At 34.0% G+C, this 21741-nt stretch overlaps 1 protein-coding gene across 2 annotated transcripts; it reads left to right on the top strand.

Annotated features, from left to right (window-relative positions):
- Positions 1-1698: 1698 nt before the first annotated feature.
- LOC128217619 (valine dehydrogenase-like) lies at positions 1699-18613 on the top strand. 2 transcript variants are annotated; one of them, XM_052924882.1, is made up of 10 exons: positions 1699-2212; positions 4509-4615; positions 4987-5111; positions 6922-7140; positions 7535-7641; positions 7971-8069; positions 9012-9032; positions 11827-11970; positions 12494-12583; positions 13003-18613. In XM_052924882.1, the coding sequence occupies exons 1-10, from the start codon at positions 1763-1765 to the stop codon at positions 13225-13227; spliced, it is 1587 nt and encodes a 528-aa protein (XP_052780842.1). In that variant the 5' UTR covers positions 1699-1762; the 3' UTR covers positions 13228-18613. The 2 variants fall into 2 exon arrangements, with proteins under 2 accessions (XP_052780842.1, XP_052780843.1); XM_052924883.1 differs by lacking the exon at positions 9012-9032.
- The last annotated feature ends 3128 nt before the right edge of the window (positions 18614-21741 follow it).

Below are 21741 nucleotides of genomic sequence, written 5' to 3'. Positions count from 1 at the left end.
TCTGTGAAATTACGTAATATGTTTCCTGATGGCGTTAAAGTATTTAATGTGTCCTTTGTTGTTATAGTGCACCATGTCATTGTGATAGTCCTTATGAAATCTTATGTCCTTCATTTCAATGCATTGTACACTTTTTCGAACAAGATTATTGATGCGTTTTCTCTGTGCGTTGAAACTTTTTTGCTTAGAAATTTGTCTTTGAAGTTTCCCCTTTCTGTTTACCTGTGTATATTTTTTCATATTTTGCTGTTGTTTATTTTGTGTAATTATTTTCCTTAACTGTTGTGAACATACCTTTTCATTATCTCTCATTATTGTAAACCAAGTTAAACATATGATTTCACTTGGTGTAACTTTGTTCTGTTGTATTTGTTTGTTTCTTTTTTTTCTGTTTTTATGATTACGTATATCAACCAATGTACATGTATAAATAACCATAAATAATGTCTGGCATAAACAAATAATACAAAACAATTTTCGGATTTTTTTTTTAATATTTTCAAAATTCGAAAGTAAAAAAGGGCCATGCTTGAGAGCGCCTCCACGTGGTATGGCCTGGATGTGTATGGATATTGTGTCTATCATGAAAAAAAACAAAACAATTATGCATACACAACAAAACGCCCTCACAATATAACTTCAACTTTCTTATTTTTGGATCAATTTGAATAAAATTTGAAATATAAACCCATTATGTAGCCTTTTCAATTATTTGTTCAACAAAAAAATAATTTGTTAACAATAAATGAGTTATGAGTGGATTTCACGTCTCAGAAAGTGGATTTCACTTGTCAAAATGTGGATTTCACCTCGATTTCCGATCTATTTTCGAAAAATTGCTCCAACTTCTTCATTTTTTGACCAATTTCAATAAAATTTGAAATATAAACCCTTTATGAGGCACTTTCTAATAAATATACAAAAACAGAAAATTATTTATTAAAATTAATGAGTTATGAGTGGATTTCACTTCTCGGAATCTGGATTTCACATCGATTTCCGATCTATTTTTGGAAAAAAATGAAAAATTGCTCTAACTTCTTTATTTTTTGACCAATTTCAATAAAATTTGAAATATAAACCCTTTATGAGGCACTTTCTAATAAATATGCAAAAACAGAAAATTATTTATTAAAATTAATGATTTATGAGTGGATTTCACTTCTCGAAAACTGGATTTCACCTCGATTTCCGATCTATTTTCGAAAAATTGCTCCAACTTCTTCATTTTTTGACCAATTTCAATAAAATTTGAAATATAAACCCTTTATGAGGCACTTTCTAATAAATATACAAAAACAGAAAATTATTTATTAAAATTAATGAGCTATGAGTGGATTTCACTTCTCGGAATCTGGATTTCACATCGATTTCCGATCTATTTTTGGAAAAAAATGAAAAATTGCTCTAACTTCTTTATTTTTTGACCAATTTCAATAAAATTTGAAATATAAACCCTTCATGAGGCACTTTCTAATATGTATACAAAAAAAATTAAATTATTAATTAAAATAACTGAGTTCTGAGTGGATTTCACGTTTTGAGTGGATTTCACGTGAAATCCACTGGATTCCTGTATCACCCCGCACCCTAATTAATTTACAGATTTAATAGTTCGAATTTATTTTACTGAACTATTTTTCGTTTGATACGATTATATAATGAAATATTCAATGTCAACACAAAAAGAAAGGGGAAATTCTATATAAATTTTATTTAGTTAAATATTTCTTGCTTTAGAGATAATTCTGAATATAAAACTATGAAATTAATTTTCAGGCGTGTAAACCTTTCTGTTTTGCAGCATGTAAGGCAGTTGTCATTTCAGCAATATCGCGATTTAAACTCTTTTACCTCACGTAATTTAACACTAAAGGAACAATCTGTGACTCTGTTTAGAAAACACAGACAAACTCCAAGATTGCATTTGAAGTTCTCAACCAATACAGGAAAGTGCTCTGAATTTGAAACTCTTTCAAAGTGCTCCCCAACTGAATTTCTAAACATTCTTCAACAAGAACATATTGAACGTTGTTTTATTTCAAATTTAGATGGACAAGTAAAATGTTCCCACAAACTTTTGAGTGAATTATTCCCAACAAATCAGTTAAATGGTCTGGAATATGAACATGATGCTATTTTCTTTGAAAAAGGACACCGAACTGGATGCTTGTTGTCAGTTTTCCTATGGAAAACAAATCGTGGACAAGGAGTGAGTATTTATAAAACTAGTAACTACATGTAGTTAGTCACCCTTTGCCGGGAAATGGACATTTTTCTTGAGCAATTTGAGAAATAGTTATTTTTGGGTTATGAAATTTTCCAGGGAGAAAGTAAGGTCCTTGAACAAAATCCAGAATTATAAGATTGAATTACGGACACTACGGACCAGACATTACGGACCAGATTTAGGGACACTACGGACCAGATTTAAGGACATTATGGACCATCTTCAGAAACTTACAGACCATGATTTAAACAATGTTTAAAACTGGCAATTTCTGTTGCCTTAATTAGTGTTTATAAGTTATAATTGTACCAGTAATAATCGGCGGTATTTTACAAAAGAAACAAACATTATACTGACAACCTTTAATTGGCAATCATGAAAGTGTGAAAACCCATTGTGATGGCGCATTTTCACTGAACCTTTCAATTACAACAGATGAAACAGAAAACAAACAAATTTGACGATCCAAAGTTTAATTCAGACTCACGCAATCGATCACATATGAAAACATTAAAATTCACATTTACAAATATACACATAAGTTGTATGTAAAAATATAAATCGATGCATAATTATCTCAATTATATTATATATTCTGTTCTTAAACAAAACATGAGTAATGTTTAATTCATGGTACGAAATGTTCTGAAATATGGTACATTGTAAGATAAAACATATTTCGTTCATTATTATTCACATTGTTATAATAATTTATTAAAAATACATTGATGTTTAACATTGGAATTTCACAGGATTTTTCACAGTTACATTAAAGATAATTGTCATACTGAGCACTCAAATTCAAGTATTTACTAACAAATTTAAGACCAACGAGTGAATAAATAAAAAAAAAAATTGTTTAAAAACATTATAAATCATGGTCCGTAAGTTTCTGAAGATGGTCCATAATGTCCCTAAATCTGGTCCGTAGTGTCCCTAAATCTGATCCGTAATGTCTGGTCCATAATGTCCATGGTCCGTAGTGTCCGTGACCCATAAGATTTATGCTTATTTCATGAACAAATGCATAATATGAACATTCACTCTTAAATCCTTTGAAATGACAGGGTAGTGTACCAATAAATTTCATTTATTTGAATATCTCAGCATTTTTTCTGATTAACTGATTGAAAACAAAATATGCTATTTCAAAAATTTAGGTGAAATATTTTCCATTTTGTAAAAAGAATTTTTTTGAATATTTCCCTGCAGGATGGAATAACCTGGTGCACTTTCAACTTTGCTGAAAATTGCTCATTTTCGTAGAAAATATGAGTTTCCCTTTGTATTTCAAAGCTTCATTTAAACATGATATTTGTTTTGTATCGAAAACTATCATTCTGGAATGGCTAAAATGGCCGCATAATGTTTTTGTACACAGTTGTTCAGGACCATCACACAATGAGGTTACATAACCCCATATTATCCTTAATACAAGTTATGGCCCCTGATTGACTTAGGTTTAAGTTTTAGGCAAGTAAAAGTTAAGGGCAAGTTGGGATTTTAATAAAAAAACTTCTATACCGTTCATTCAATGCACTTAATAAAATTCAAAATTATATATGACCATCTTACAACAAGAAACATAACTCCATTTTACCCTAAATACAAATTATGGCCCTTGATTTTTTTTAATTTCTTTTGAAAGGCATATTTGTATATTCTTAACCACATTTTCATAATGGGAAATCAAGTTATTTGAATGACTTGCATCATTGTTCGGGCGGGCTGGTGGGAGGGCAGCATCAAAGTCACCTTATGTATTGAATAATTTTAGTTAGGTTTGACATTAAGAGACCAGACTTGGTAATATTACATCGTTATTGTATTCACTTCTAAGTCAAAGCGGTTTAGTCGGGCGCGCTGTCTTGCGACTGCTCTTGTTATACTGGGGATACATGTACCTATATTGAGGTGTGTATAGTTAGGTTAATGGCATAGTCACCAAATTAATTATGAATTATGTTATATAGTAATCTCTGAAACTCAAGGATGAATTTCAATGGAGGGAGTAAGTGTTACTGGTGACAGGTATTTGATAAGTTTAAAAATTTCACTTATATAAATGCTGTTGAGCGTGGTCGAGTGTCTGCCTTCAGAGTGAGTGGTCCACCTAGAGAATGGCAATTTGTGAAGTCAGTTGCACCGAGATCTTAAGGTAGTATTTCTCTACACAGGTATGTGCTAATGTTCATATAATAGATTGTGGTACTGTACATGTATGTATTATGAAGGTTAGCTTTTACATGATTGTATGTTGTTTTTTTACATATTTCAGATTGGGGGTGTCGATTTTCGTCCTAAAACAAGTATGGCAGAGTTAATTAAGCATGGCTGCAGATTTTCAAAAGCATTAGGGGTTAAATGTGCTCTTGCTGGGATGTGGTAAGTCTTAGGGTAGAATTGTGCTGATTTAATGCTGTAAAATTACTGTGACGTTGATGAAGCAAGTCACACCATTACTGTTCAAATTAATAATTGTGTTCAATGATAAAATGTCTTTACGATGCTTATTTTTATGTTAAAGATGAATGTGGATTATCCTGGAGATATTTTGCATATGAGTGTAAATATAAACAATAAATATTTTAGAATTGCAAATTATTAGTGTATAAAACAAAACATTTGGTCTGTGTCTGCATGAAGGTCCTTTAGACATTACTTATGGTGCCCTAACCAAATGTTTTCATACATGTACTTTAATTACCTGCATTCAAAGTACTATAACATTGACATTCACTCTGGTTTTCTACCAGGGTTGGTGGAGGCAAAGGTCTGATTTCTTTCCCTGATGACACAGGCACATTCATTGACCCTGAATTCCGCAGACAGGCTTTCATGGATTTTGGAGACTTTTTGTCATCATTGAATGGTTGCTTTAGTAAGTAGAGTAGACATTTTGAAACAATAAAACACTGGGGATGTTATGAAGTAAAACACCAGAATCAAGGAAAAGTAATTGATACTGAATGTTACAATAATATTCTTTGTTTTCATAAATATTGATAAGAGGGGTATATTGCTTTGCACATGTCGGTCAGTCAGTAGGTCGGTCGGTAGACCAAAGCTTGTCCGAGTGATAACTCATCAAAATTGACATGGAGGTTGGGCCTGACGAGTAGATGACCCCGATTTATTATACAATGTGTGTAGGGGTCATCGGATTAAATGTCAAGATTTTAAAGCTTGTCCGAGTGATAACTCAACAATGCCTCGACCTATGGTCATCAATCTTGACATGAAGGCTGGGCATAACCAGTAGATGACCCCTATTTATTTTGGGGGTCATCGGGCCAAAGTCAAGGCCACAGTGTCCTTGAATGATAAAAAGTTGTCCGAGTGATAACTCGACAATACCTGCGACCATGGCTGTCAAACTTGAGTTGGAGATTGGGCCTGACCAGTAGATGATCCCTATTGATTTTGAGGGTCATCAGGCCAAAGGTCAAGGTCACAGTGACCATGAATGATAAAAGGGTGTCAGAGTGATAACTTGACAATGCCTGCACCCATGGCCGTTAAACTTGAGTTGGAGGGTTGGGCTTGACTAGTAGATGACCCCTTTTGATTTTGGTGTTCATCACAGAGACCTTAAACATGAAAAGTTTGTCTGTGTGATAACTTGACAATGCCTGCACCCATGGCCCTCAAACTTGACATTTTGGATTTGGGTGACCAGTTGATGACCCCTATGGATTTTGAGGTCATAAGGTCAAAGGTCATGGTCATTACTCGTATTCATTTTAATATTAAAAGTTTGTCATATTTATTTATTCCCTGCTGCTAATAGGATACATTTTTATCTGTGCAAATATCAGTCATCATCTGAACATGATTTGAACTGTACATACTATCCCCAGACTTTGAATGGACATATTCTTAAAAGTGCCTCAAAGGCATCCAATGTCAATGACAAATCAGCTGTCATTTCGGTCCATGCATATTTCATTCAATTGTCCAAATAATCCTGACAACATGGCGCTTAGGGGGGCATAATATTTGACAAACATCTCTTGTTAAATGCTGTTATGAGGATCTGTAAAATAGCCAAGCCCCATATGTTATCATAAAAATACTTACGGAAGTTAAGTCTCAATCTCAACTCATTTTACAACATAACACCAAACATTAAATCATGTATTACTATGTTTTCACACTTCTTAAGTGCATTCTTTAAAAGAATATATTGAATTAAAACCTTGCTCAAGATACCAAAGAAATATTTTAGAGCAAAAAAATGTTATGAAGTACAACTCATTGAGGTTCTTCTATCTTTGCTCAAGAATCAGCTTTCTATAAGCTAATAGTCAGTGATTTTTTAAAAGAGTAAAACATGCAAGATTTTGGAACATAACATGCTCTTTCGTGGCAAAATCAGTTTGACTACAGTTTTTGTGTGATATTTGGGCCTGGATACACAAGATTACAATGTTACAAGATTACAATGTAAATCTTGGTGCATGAACACTGCTACATTTCTGCTAGAGATCTGGCATTTGTCAAATTGTGGTCAGTTTTCGTTATTAGACAAGCATATTATTGCAGTATAAAATCTCACAGACTGCAAATTTGTTCATGATACATTGAATGCACATTTTCCATGAACATTCCTATTGGCATGAGAAACTTTTTGTTTTAACATAACTCTGCTTTGCTATACCTTTCATGATCTGAAAAAAACTATTCTTCAGTTGCGGGATCAGGCATAGGCAGCTCTGTGGAGGACATGGATACGATGTTTATGCAGACTCGTTACGTGTCCAACCTATCACCGGACTATGGGGGCTCTGCAAACGCATACCACTGGACTGCCCGGGGTGTTGTGAAAGCGATGGAGGCGGCCTTGGTCTACCTGGGTATGGGAACGCTAAGGGGCAAATATGTGGCCATTCAAGGTGGGGGAAGGGTTGGTAAGTCCTTTAGTTTGTCTTATATATTGGAAAGTGTGTTGACTTATAAAATAATTAAAATGTTGTTGTTTTTATTTAATAATAGAACATTGATGCAACTTAATAACAATTTTCATAATTTGTTACTTTAACAACCTGTTAATATGTAAATTAATGTGAAGAAACAAAATATTTTAAGTCGAACTACATGTATTTGAGTTTTCATAGTTTGGACATTTTTATGAATTTCAAACTTATTTATTTAAGGCAGAGATACCTGTACATCTTTTCATGCAAACTTCACAAGCATGATGATAAGCACCACTCATTTTCAATAATGAATAATCTATGGTGTCTGGGTTATCATAAATTAAATTAATGCGTTCTGAACCCTGTTTGGGTATTGTCATTTCAGCGGAGGTGATTATAGGTGAACTGCTACAGAACAATGCTGCTCATATCTATGTCTCTGAAGTAAACTCGTTCAGGGTCGAGGATCTGAGAAACACCTTTCCTAAAGCGGTAAATGAATAGTTGTCTTTTTTTTAAATGTCTAAATTTTGTTACCTCACTCTGAGTTTGAACACAAAATTGTATATACCGGTATTGATTAATCTTAAGCAATTGTAGTTTCGATAAATATTAATAGTTAACCAATTTTGCAAAGTAATATAGACAAATAGATATAATAACTTACAAGACGTGATTTGTTTAGAAATGTTTGTTTACCATGTCCGAAAATAGCTCATTGAGCTAAGGTTTCGTGTTAGCATATATAAAGATTCTTGTATCTCTTGTATCTTGAAATGATGGTAACCTTTACATACACTGTACCAGTATTTTGCTCACAGGTGAATGATGGCACCTTAACTATAAAGAAAGTTTCCCACGAAGACACAAGCATTTACCGACATCACTGTGATATCTTTTCCCCTTGTGCCAGAGGGATGGTAAGTATAACATATAATACAGTGAAACTGCGTTCCCTCAAACAAGCGGTCGTTCGAGAACCGGCGTTTCCTCGAGGTCGGAGCTTGGTCCCGAACTTTTTTCCTTCTATTTTCATATAAAATATACCCATGCTGCATCGAAACCGAAAACAAACAATTGCTAGGTGTTAAAATTTTCACAAGTTGTAAACATTGCTATGACAGTTGAAAGGCAATTTGATAAAGTGTGAAAAAACTTTTTTCACTGTTAACGCATGACCGATATTAGTTGATAATTATGAGAAGTTAATGACGAGAAGTTAACGCTTTAGATGTGGTCAGAAGGTTTTTTGAATTCACTGCCGATGCTGACCGTGATCTTCAGACGCTCTGTACGCTGTCACGTCACATTACGATTGAACAGTTTCGCGAAACGGAACAATCCTTGATTTTGCGAAACTTAAATCTGACTAATGCCACAATATGTAATGTCATTCAAATGTTGCTTGTTACGAAAACGTGCTTTTTTGTTAAAATTAACATTTCTATTTATTCATTTATTGTTTTTTCTTTTGCGTTTTACATTTAGTTTACGTCAACCTTTGAACATATTAGCGATTTCCACAACGCAACACATAATCGGTGTCTTAGTAAACAGTCTGCTTGACGACTTCAAACTTAAAATACACTGAAAGATATTTCATATCAAACTGGAAAATTGAAAATCGGGTCGTTCGAAACATCGGTACCCTCGAGGTTTTGGCTCTGTCCCTGGCGACCTCGAGCGATCGCAGTTTTACTGTATACTATTTACATAATATTGAATTGTTTTATTACATATGTTTGATAGAATCTAGCAGTTGCATTATGGTCACTTTCTTATTATATAAGCCCTTAACCTTGTGTTTGAAATTGTCAAAAAAAATAAAATTGTTGTAATTTTTTTGTCCTCTATTTTTAAAGGGTCAAAAAGTGGACAATGATGTGAGTGAACTTTGCTAGACATTTACCCTCAAACATTCGCTCATAAACACAAGATCACTGTTTAACTATCAATCACGCACAGGCCTTTTAAAGATTACTTTTATGATAAGATATTAATATTTAGATTGCCTCTATTTTGTTTGTTTCCTTAAATGAAAAGACCGTGAATAATAGTTGACACAACATCAAACATTATATGACAAACAAACTGTGAATTTTATAATTTTCTTTTGATGTTTTTCAATGGTAAACCTTTGATACATATATTTATAGAAATTAGTGATAATTAGAAAAGGTGAAGATGTCAACAAAGTTAGATTCCATTGTGTTTCTGCATCAAACAGCGCTAACTTCTTGATATTGCTTATAATGTTTGAATCATTACTTTTCATCAGACTCTGTTGATAAATGGGAGGTTTGGTACTCATTGATTCATTATAATCATGTTTTAAAACAATGTGTGCTGTGGATTTCTGATAGTTCTTTCTTACAATACTACATAGTTCCTACAATTTCTTTTATCGGAGCTGTAATGTAAGCAGTGGATGCATATAAACAAGAATCTGGACAATCACAGTAGCAATATTCATCATAGCATTGTTACAATGATTGATTATAATAACAATTCAATCAAAGATCAACATCTGCAAGTATTGATGGAGATAGATTTTGTTATAATGTTTATTGTAAATATATCCCTTATAGCTTTAAACCATATGGGCACCATATTTTATTGGAAATCAATTTCCCACCGAAATTTATCTTCCTTTCAGATTCTTTAGTTTTTATTATTTAATTTATCAATGCTATATAAATGAAAAAAACATAATGAAAACATCTAAATGGAAATTAAGAAGCTTTTGCACATGCACGGCAATTTTACTAAGCTGTCACAATGGCGGTTCCTTTAATGTGCGGGCTCTGTCCGGGCAGAATTTGTCTGGGCTATATCTTGACCTTGCATAATACGATTTTCAAAGAAATTGCCATTAGGTTCACCATCATGAGGCGGCATGTTACACAAGACCCAGGTCTGTACCTCAATGGTCAAAGTCACAAGGTCATGCTTTGAGGTCAAAGGTAGAAATGATCCTTGTCTGGGCTGTATCTTCACCATGCACTGTAGGATTTTCCAAAATCTTGCCATGAAGGTTCACCATGATGAGGTGACATGTCACCGCAAGACTCAGGTCTATACTTCAAAGATCAAAGTCACCCTGAGATGTCAAAAGTTGAAGTTATTTTGGCATTAGCCAAACATCCTGCTTAGTGTTTGTAATTATGTTTTGTCTACTGATCCTATTTGACAAACTATAATGCTTATCTCTTATATTCATGGTAAAAATTTTCCTATCTCTTAATATTTATGTGAAGATTCCTGACCTAACAATATTTTATCAATGGTAAATGTACAAAATATAGTTCTTCTATTTTAATATCCAGAGGAAATACACTAACAGTATAAAGTATAACCTGGTTATTAACCATGATGTGATTAAAATGTTTTGTCTGTTCAGTTTTAGTTGATTCATTAATAGTTCTCCATTTTAATATAAAATGTCCATGGCTTTAGTGAATAACAAACTCAAACAGTTCACACTTGTACTACAGTAGTCTGTTGGAAGTTTATTTACAGGTATTTAATAACAATAATATTTTATATATACTAGTATATATGTATGAATATGGTAATAATTATACATGATAAACATTATTCATCCTATACATATAAGTAATGTACAGCTTATATGTGAGCAAATTATTTAATAATGCAGCCTCCTTATGTAATTTCATGTCATCGACAACATCATATGGAGTATTGACACAAAAGAGCTACTTTTATGCGATGGCAAGCAATTGTTTACAGATGACGGGCACCACATCCTTTGTCCGTAAACAATTGCTTGTATCAAACTTATACAAAAGTTAGATAACCATGAGAGCTGGGTTCATTTCTTAAACCATGGTGTAGCCCTATCAAAGTAGGCTCTAAGGGAGATAACTTTTACAGAGAAGTGTGTATTATTGTAGTATAACTCTCCCTTTGCCCATTGTTATACATTATGTTTACTGATTGTTTCCCATGAATGTGGTGGGTTCAGTGCATTGCCTATAACTAGCATGCTTTTGATAAAAAAATGCAAACAAGTCATAGGCCTTGTGGGTCTTCTTTCATTTTATATATTTATAAACATCTATGCTAAATCAGCGATCAGATGATTTTAGGGCTGCATGTTGTCTTATTCAAACAAAATGGAAAAAAGATTGCCTAAAGTCTTAAGGTTTAAATGCTACATTTGTTCTCATCATCTTTTGGCATTCCTAACAAAAAAACCCATCCCTTTTTGCTTTATAAGCAATGATATTAACATTGACAAAACTTACAATTTAATTGAATTTTAAATTAGCTGATTTAGAGTGAAAGTTCAAATTTGACATGTTCTTGACATATTGCAGATATGTTCTACTGAAATTTGCAAAAGATAACCTGTTGTTATTGTTGTTTTAAAATTCATCTGTTGAAGGAAATATCAGATTGAATGCTACCATGTATACATGTATTTTTATGATGAATAAAACCTTTTTAAACAATTATTAAAATATGTATAAAGTTAACTGATGTCAGAAAGTCTTGTATGAGCTTGATATCAAAATGTTCTGATGCTCCATAGCAAAAAGACACAATTCAATCGATATGTAGCAGATGTTTTGATCCTTAGAAAATAAAGCTCATTTCCTTGGCTTTTTGAAATGCAACAGTTTTCCATTTTAATATGTCAATGCTCATTTTCAGACGCTGGATAAACACACGATTCCTATGCTGGACACAAAGATAATCTGTGGCTCATCAAATCTGCCGGTCAATATGGAAGAGGATTATGCAATGTTGAAGAAAAACAACATCCTCTATGTGACCGATGTCATCCCTAATAGAATGGTGCGTGGAGGTTTGTTAACTACGAGTGCATGTAAACGAGTTTGGCTGACATTGCCCATTTCTGCACATGGCCGACTCTAATGACTACTGGATGTAAATGCATTGACCGCATTGCAAATGGGTCATTCAAATATTTCAATTTTGCAAGTTCCTTTTTACCAACAATATCCCTAAACTGGGAATCTACCAAAATACATGGGGATCCTAAAAAAAATAGGTACTAGATAAACAACAATGTTTTCGTTCATATCTTTTATGGCACTTTCAATTTTAGGATCTTAGAAGTGGTAAATTATATATGTAGTATTTCCTAGCCTGTTTAATTAGAATTAAAGATTTGAGCTGTCTGTTAAGGTGGAACATGAATCAACTTGTATTTATAAACTCTTACATGACATTAGGCTATATCATAAGGTTTAAAAGGATATTAAAAAATGTGATTTATTTGAAACGCAAGAGTTGCATGTGATTGTGTTTTAAGTATTTTTTTTTTTCTTTTTATGATATGTGTGATTTATTTTAGGGCATTGTTAGCAAGTCTCTTGAGCTGTATGGCAGGATGGAGAATGACCCAGAGTTCAACAAACACCTCTCCTATGATTGGGAACACTCAGTATGTGCCATTACCGGAGTTGGAATTTCAGACAACTGATTATTTGTGTTATTTGTTTTTGTAGAAACGTGCACGGTATAATCATAGCCTTGGTGTCTGCATCAGTGTGTGAAAATCTTTATCTTGGCAATAACACAAGAAACTTTCAAGTTATTCAAATGTAACATAGTACATATGTTGTCAGGGACAATATGCACATGTATAGTAAGGTGGCCTTACTTTACTAAGGCCTACATGCTGATTTTTATAAGAACTTGAATTATCTCAGGGAGTCTTTCATATATTTCTGATATGTGCAATGGAATTGAAAGGATTCTAACCTCAAGACATTAATGAATGTTGTTTTCTGACTTCACATATATTACACTGTTAAGTATTAAATTATCATCAAAAGTCATACACAAGGTCTTGGTTTTCAGATATACCAGACAACTCTGCAAATTCTGAAGACCGCGTCAGAGAAGAACATTAACCCATTGGATGCAGCCTACTTGATAGGCCAGGAGTTAAGTAAAGAGCATAATCCGCTATTTCCCGGACGTACCCATGACATTATACGAGGACTTATGGAGTCCGGCTGGTATGAGGGAAAAGACTTCTGGAAAGACAGATTTAATTATGGCTCCTGGGATAAATTTACATAAATGCATCATTGACATGTTGCATTGGTTCTGTATAAAGTCTTGTGTTGAACAAGACTGCCTTGATCTAAATGCTTTGTCTTTAGCACATCTGTGCTTGTGAAGCAGCGTATAATGTAAAATTACAGAATTTATCCAGTATGCATGCATGACATGCCTGTCACCACAAGATCACCAGTGTAATGGCGCTGTATATACATGTAGTTATTGTGGTAAACATCATGCCCCAATTTCTCAAACAATCTTAAGTTGTATAACAGCATCAAGCTAAGGTCACTGATTTTTTTTGTAAAAATGTTATTTACTCTTTTTAAAGGCCTTCAAATTCTGTGATTTGGAAAATAAACATTTATAAAACATTCAGATAAACTATACAGTATTTTGATTGATACAATTAAGTTTAAACAAGTAACTGAGCTAAATGAAATGTAATGCTTAAAACTGTTATGTTAAAGATATTTTGAGAAATTTGGGTCATTTTAATCAACTTTTTCTACATTAGATAAAGGTCACTGTGAGTTTGTTTTTTTAAATAAACACTTCATATTCAAATACCACGTTCTACCACCGAGCCAGTCAATTTTCTTTACTAGTAACTTTTAATAGAACACATCCCAAAAACTGTATGTTTAAAGCAAATAAACATTATATCAATGGTGCTGTCAGCATAACAACACCTCTTGTAATGCAGGTTTCCCATATAACTGTATAAGCTGTTCAGCAGTTTCCTTCAGGCTCCGTTTACATTTGGTCATGAGGATCCATTCCATGAAAATCTCGACCGGAAATCTGTATCTGCTATTTGGATTGCTATGCTGTTTTTATGACCAGCAGGCCTCATTATTGTTCAGCCATGTTTCGGCTAGTCCCTGTAGTTTTTTTTGTATATCTTTTTTTATATCAAACCATGTTGTTTTAATCTGTTATGAAGCTCATTTAAAAAAAGAGCTTATAGAGCTATTGTGTTGTTTACCTTGATCGCACAAATCACAGTACATTGTAAATATGTCTGCAACATATATAATCTACTGAAGTCCCATGTTGATGTTATTTTATTGTATTGTTTGTTAGTTTTAGAACACCTCAATGCATCTAATTTAAAGCTAACATGTTATGATTGTATTGTTCACACCTGTATTTTCTGTCTGTGCCTGTATATGTGTAGTTATATGGGAGTAAAATCATGGGTTTACAATGGAGCTATCACAATGTATATACATTATGAAAATAGTTATCCACAGTTCTTATAAGATGTACATAATTAGTAACCAAGATATTATTTTTTTAATGCGGCTGTTAAATGTGATGGGTTATTTAAGCTGTCTTGCCTAGATTTTTTTACAATGTTGAATTCAAAATCTATATTTGAAATGATTAAATACTTGATTAATAAAGCAGTGTTGCCTTTTACGGTAATAGCCAAAACTACACAGCTCTCCTCTATTGGAGATGATTTTATACATTTTGAATGACTTTCTATGCATTATCACAGTTATTTATAACATACAATTATTCTGTATATATCAAGGTATTTTTTTTTTTGTATTTGATTTTTTTTATAAGAGCTTTCGGAAAAATAAATGATATAATAGTTAGATTTTTCTCTGATTTAGTATAATTATGATTTACTAGAGAATTATGAATAATTATCCATCTGATTTTCAACATTGAAATTTTAGTTTGGATAGAAACACAGCAGCATTAAATATACAGACTGAATGAGATTTTGAGAAGGACATTAAATGCTTGGTTATTTTGTATAACCTACCTCAAATTATGACTTGAAAGTTGATGGAGAGTACTGCCACTAGTGGGGGCATAGCGGTAGTAACAGACAAATACGTGTACTCATATCTGAATTGGAAACACCAAAGAAAAGAAATGTTAAAACTTGCTTTTAATATAATTTATCAAAGAGAAGTAAAACTCTCGACTACTCTTCTGGAGTGTGATCAGCTACGCCCCATATATACATACAGAAGATTAGTTGTGTCAAAACTTGTAAAAGGAGGGGTAAAGCTCTTGAGTTCTCTGCTGTGTGTAGTCAGCTTCCATATGGAAGATATGTAAGGTCAAACCTACTTGATTGGTGTAGAACATACCTGTACCTATATCAATGTATATCCGTATATGTTTGTATTCTGTAATTGTTCCATTAATGGCAATTCTGGTGTATTATTTAGATCCATTAATAAGTTTTCACTGATAATATTGGCTTTAAAACTTATTTTTGCACTTGAGATTACTGTTGAAGTTATTTGCTCAAAGCTTGAAGTTGCTTTATTTGCACAAATGAAATTAAATTAATATGCATGTCAGTTATTAAAAAAGGTTGCATGTTTATTTTTTAAACCCTACCATAATAGCTATATAGTCGGGGCGTACTTTATTTGTTTTCTTTGTTCATTGTTTTGGTTTAAACATATTCCATCTCATGAAAAGCTTCAAATGACAATGTATATTTCAATACAAATATTTCTTAAAGCTTATAAAGATCATCTTCTTGGTTTGTAGTTTAAAAGGTTCTCGCTCATGTTTTTGAAAAATGCACTTTTTATGACCAAATAAAGTGTGGTAAAACATTAGGATTGTTAAAACTAAGATACTAAAAACTTGAACCCTTCAGCAAATGTTGATACTTGCTCAAGTAATGTCTTTGAAGACCAATATTTTCATTAGCGTTAACAACCCAATTGGTCACTTAATTCCAACTTTGTTGTTGCGCGATCAGTTGATTGACATTATCACATGATGTTATCAATTGTATTCTTATGAGGTCAAAATATCCACCACTTTTGTTTAAGTCCTGGTAGCCTTGTGGTTAAGGCACCTGTTGTCTATGTTTTTTTACTTTTTTAGCGTTGGTTTTCATCCCACTAAAACCAAAATACTTTTTTATACTATAACTGTTCTTTTTTCTGCAATTTCGATATCACAGAGTAAAATAAAGATAAAATAAGTGTTTTCAAATGCATTACCAGGAAAATATTTTTTAAGTCCAAAAACATGAGCGAGTCCCTTTAAGATTTCCCTTTTATTGTGATAGTGACTTGTAAATAATGCATGTCTGATTTCAACATATCAGTTTTGTTTATTGTTTTTAGCTCTACTGGCCAAAGGCCAGAAGAGGTTATGCGATGGTAATGTGTACGTAGTATGTGCATCCGTGTGTTCGTGCGTCTGTAAACAATTGCTTGTGAACACGATACAGTCTTCAGTTTTGATTGTATCTTGATGAAACTTGTACAGTATCTAGATATCCATTAGAGCTGGGTTCCTTTCGAAAACCAGCCAGTTCCGCCCATGCATGCCTATATTATGGCCCTTGATAGTATAAAAAAATGCTATTGTGTAAACAATTGGTTGTGAACACAATACAGTCTTCAGTTTTGATTGTATCTCAATGAAACTTGTTCAGTATCTAGATATCCATTAGAGCTCGGTTCCTTTCGAAAACCAGCCAGATCCGCCCATGAATGCGTAGATTATGGGCCATGAAAGTTTTAAAGAAATGCTTTCTATTTTTAGCCAGGTTTACATGTACATGTGAATTCAAGTCTAGAGTTAAGGGAGACAATTTGCAAGTCTAGGATTTTGAGAGACAATTTGCTTTTTGCTTCTGCAGTTGATTTTGTGAATTACTCTGCCTTGTTCTTGTTGAAAGCCCAAAGGCCATTTTTTAGCTTTAAGTTCTGTTGTTTGTGCATTCATCATAACAAAATTGGTTGTGAATGTTTAAGTTATGCACCTGGTGTCATTACTGGCCACACCCAGGGTTCACAGGTTTGGTAAACATAAATCTGGAAAGGTTTGAAAATCTTTTTGTGTGTTGTGCATCCATCTCAACACAATTGATTGTGAATGTTTGTTCAAATTGATCAATGTTGTCCTAGGATGCCCTTGACTTTGACCTTTTGACCAACTTTTTTTAACTTTTAAAACTACATAAATTTTTACTATGAGTACAGTTTTGAAAGCATTTTTTTTTGTCAGATGACTTTTACTTGGCACATTAAAATAGTTCATGCAACTAATCTGCTTACAATACTTTCTGGGCTCAGATGTTGAACGTGCTACGTTTTCAGGTAACCCAAACACAAAACATAAACTATATGTCTGTTGCCTTTTACCCATACATACATGCTGTGGATTGATATGACTACAAAAGCCATGCCAGTAGAGCATAGGCCCTTTTGGGCCTCTTGTTCACTGTTTGAATTAACACACTTGTTTCACTACAACACACAGTCATCTAAGAAAACCTCATGCAGTTGGTGCTAATGACAGGCTCCTCTTATTGATTAGGGTATGACAAAATTATGTGGTAGATTCAGGTCAATATCAAGTCTATTATATGATTCATGACTTTTTTGTCTGTATGAAGTTTTGATTGCAATTTCAGTAAAACCTTTTTTCTTCTTGCAAGTTAAACAGATTGTTTTTAAATGAAATGAAATAAGGCCATGCTGTTGTATTTCTATGTTAGATGTTTGCATGTGGCTTGGTTCTAGAGAAACACAAACATTTTTCATATTGAAAAATAAATTCCAACCAACATTTTAACACATGGCACTGAAAGCCATTGACAGCTAAATGTCTAAACTTCATATGTACAGTTGTTAATGTTTTATGTCTGAAATATGTCTATGTTGATTTGGAATGGACTTATGGACTTTTAACATCTTAATATGTAGTTTACATTTTCTTAATAACATTGCAAATGAATACATGTGCTTTCTTTGTTTGTTTTGAAAGCTTTGTTTTTTCAATCAGGTAGGTTTTTAATGATAGAGTTGAAAATGAACATATAATATATAAAACAGTGTGGCCTTACTATCAAGATTATGAATTATGAAAGTAATAGAACAATATGTATGCTCATTGATAAGATGGATGCTAATAAGTAATAGGCAAAGCTATCACAATCTTAATCTAATGAAAGTGAGGAAACTGTGTTGATAGACCAATAACTTATAAAGGCCTAATGTAATGTAATGCGATAATTGAGTATTTTGTTCATTTTTACCTCTGATTCATTTTCATGTTTTTGTACAAAGGTCAAAATTATTTTATTGTGAGTTAGTTAACATAATTAATAATTATGTTCAACAATCATATTTTTAATAGATTTTTTAACCACCACAATATTTTTCCCACATTAACCATTTCATTTTATATTTCCTACTTTTATGTTTGTACTATTTTTGAACCAAAATGAATGTCATGAACAAACTGTCATATTTAAAATACTTTGAATCTCACATAATTCTATATAAAGTCATGTTTGATGTTGCTCTCCGCAGATATTTGTTGCATTTTTTGTTACTACATGTTCTGTACATTCTATTTATACATGTAATACTGTTTGTGAAATAAATTAGAAAATATGCATTTTAGTTGATCTTCTTTTCAATGAGGAAAGTTGAGATATATATTGTCATAGTTTGATGTCATAGTTATTCAGGCTTCACTGTATATGAAGTAACTGTTGTACTATCCGCTGGTGTCATGATTTAAGATTTTTGCTGATCAAACCTAAACATTTAAGATATTTATTTGAAATTTGGTATACATGGTTATTTTGATATTGGTCATTTTTGTGGGTCCCATTCACTCAGGGTTTGGGCTCGATATTGAGTTATGCCACTTGGTCCAGTGCAAATAATGGAAGAGTGTAAAAAGATTTTTGCTGATCAAACCTAAACATTTAAGATATTTATTTGAAATTTGGTATACATGGTTATTTTGATATTGGTCATTTTTGTGGGTCCCATTCACTCAGGGTTTGGGCTCGATATTGAGTTATGCCACTTGGTCCAGTGCAAATAATGGAAGAGTGTAAATATGTAGCCTCATTCACTCTTGCTCAATATTGAGTTATGCCGCTTGGTCCAGTGCAAATAATGGAAGAGTGTAAATATGTAGCCCCATTCACTCTTGCTCAATATTGAGTTATGCCGCTTGGTCCAGAGCAAATAATGGAAGAGTGTAAATATGTAGCCCCATTCACTCACACTCAATATTGAGTTATGCCGCTTGGTCCAGTGCAAATAATGGAAGAGTGTAAATATGTAGCCCCATCCACTCTGGCTCAATATTGAGTTATGCCGCTTGGTCCAGTGCAAATAATGGAAGAGTATAAGTATGTAGCCCCATTCACTCACGCTCAATATTGAGTTATGCCGCTTGGTCCAGTGCAAATAATGGAAGAGTGTAAATATGTAGCCCCATTCACTCACACTCAATATTGAGTTATGCCGCTTGGTCCAGTGCAAATAATGGAAGAGTGTAAATATGTAGCCCCATTCACTCACGATCAATATTGAGTTATGCCACTTGGTCCAGAGCAAATAATGGAAGAGTGTAAATATGTAGCCCCATTCACTCACGCTCAATATGGAGTTATGCCGCTTGGTCCAGAGCAAATAATGGAAGAGTGTAAATATGTAGCCCCATTCACTCACACTCAATATGGACTTATGCCGCTTGGTCCAGTGCAAATAATGGAAGAGTGTAAATATGTAGCCCCATTCACTCACGATCAATATTGAGTTATGCCGCTTGGTCCAGTGCAAATAATGGAAGAGTGTAAATATGTAGCCCCATTCACTCACGATCAATATTGAGTTATGCCGCTTGGTCCAGTGCAAATAATGGAAGAGTGTAAATATGTAGCCCCATCCACTCACACTCAATATTGAGTTATGCCACTTGGTCCAGTGCAAATAATGGAAGAGTGTAAGTATGTAGCCCCATTCACTCACGCTCAATATTGAGTTATGCCGCTTGGTCCAGTGCAAATAATGGAAGAGTGTAAATATGTAGCCCCATTTCCTCACACTCAATATTGAGTTATGCCACTTGGTCCAGTGCAAATAATGGAAGAGTGTAAATATGTAGCCCCATTCACTCATGATCAATATTGAGTTATGCCGCTTGGTCCAGTGCAAATAATGGAAGAGTGTAAATATGTAGCCCCATTCACTCACGCTCAATATTGAGTTATGCCGCTTGGTCCAGTGCAAATAATGGAAGAGTGTAAATATGTAGCCCCATCCACTCACGATCAATATTGAGTTATGCCGCTTGGTCCAGTGCAAATAATGGAAGAGTGTAAATATGTAGCCCCATTCACTGTGGCTCAATATTGAGTTATGCCGCTTGGTCCAGTGCAAATAATGGAAGAGTGTAAATATGTAGCCCCATTCACTCACGCTCAATATTGAGTTATGCCGCTTGGTCCAGTGCAAATAATGGAAGAGTGTAAATATGTAGCCCCATTCACTGTGGCTCAATATTGAGTTATGCCGCTTGGTCCAGTGCAAATAATGGAAGAGTGTAAATATGTAGCCCCATTCACTCACGCTCAATATTGAGTTATGCCGCTTGGTCCAGTGCAAATAATGGAAGAGTGTAAATATGTAGCCCCATCCACTCACGATCAATATTGAGTTATGCCGCTTGGTCCAGTGCAAATAATGGAAGAGTGTAAATATGTAGCCCCATTCACTCACACTCAATATTGAGTTATGCCGCTTGGTCCAGTGCAAATAATGGAAGAGTGTAAATATGTAGCCCCATTCACTCACGCTCAATATTGAGTTATGCCGCTTGGTCCAGTGCAAATAATGGAAGAGTGTAAATATGTAGCCCCATTCACTGTGGCTCAATATTGAGTTATGCCGCTTGGTCCAGTGCAAATAATGGAAGAGTGTAAATATGTAGCCCCATCCACTGTGGCTCAATATTGAGTTATGCCGCTTGGTCCAGTGCAAATAATGGAAGAGTGTAAATATGTAGCCCCATTCACTGTGGCTCAATATTGAGTTATGCCGCTTGGTCCAGTGCAAATAATGGAAGAGTGTAAATATGTAGCCCCATTCACTCACACTCAATATTGAGTTATGCCGCTTGGTCCAGAGCAAATAATGGAAGAGTGTAAATATGTAGCCCCATCCACTGTGGCTCAATATGGAGTTATGCCGCTTGGTCCAGAGCAAATAATGGAAGAGTGTAAATATGTAGCCCCATTCACTCACACTCAATATTGAGTTATGCCACTTGGTCCAGAGCAAATAATGGAAGAGTGTAAATATGTAGCCCCATTCACTGTGGCTCAATATTGAGTTATGCCGCTTGGTCCAGTGCAAATAATGGAAGAGTGTAAATATGTAGCCCCATCCACTGTGGCTCAATATTGAGTTATGCCGCTTGGTCCAGTGCAAATAATGGAAGAGTGTAAATATGTAGCCCCATCCACTGTGGCTCAATATTGAGTTATGCCGCTTGGTCCAGAGCAAATAATGGAAGAGTGTAAATATGTAGCCCCATTCACTCACACTCAATATTGAGTTATGCCGCTTGGTCCAGTGCAAATAATGGAAGAGTGTAAATATGTAGCCCCATTCACTCACGCTCAATATTGAGTATGCCGCTTGGTCCAGTGCAAATAATGGAAGAGTGTAAATATGTAGCCCCATCCACTCACGATCAATATTGAGTTATGCCGCTTGGTCC

This window comes from Mya arenaria, chromosome 14, assembly GCF_026914265.1.
Source record: "Mya arenaria isolate MELC-2E11 chromosome 14, ASM2691426v1".
NCBI lineage: Eukaryota > Metazoa > Mollusca > Bivalvia > Myida > Myidae > Mya > Mya arenaria.
Note: the sequence above shows the minus strand (reverse complement) of the source record. Positions and strands in the feature narration are given on the sequence as shown.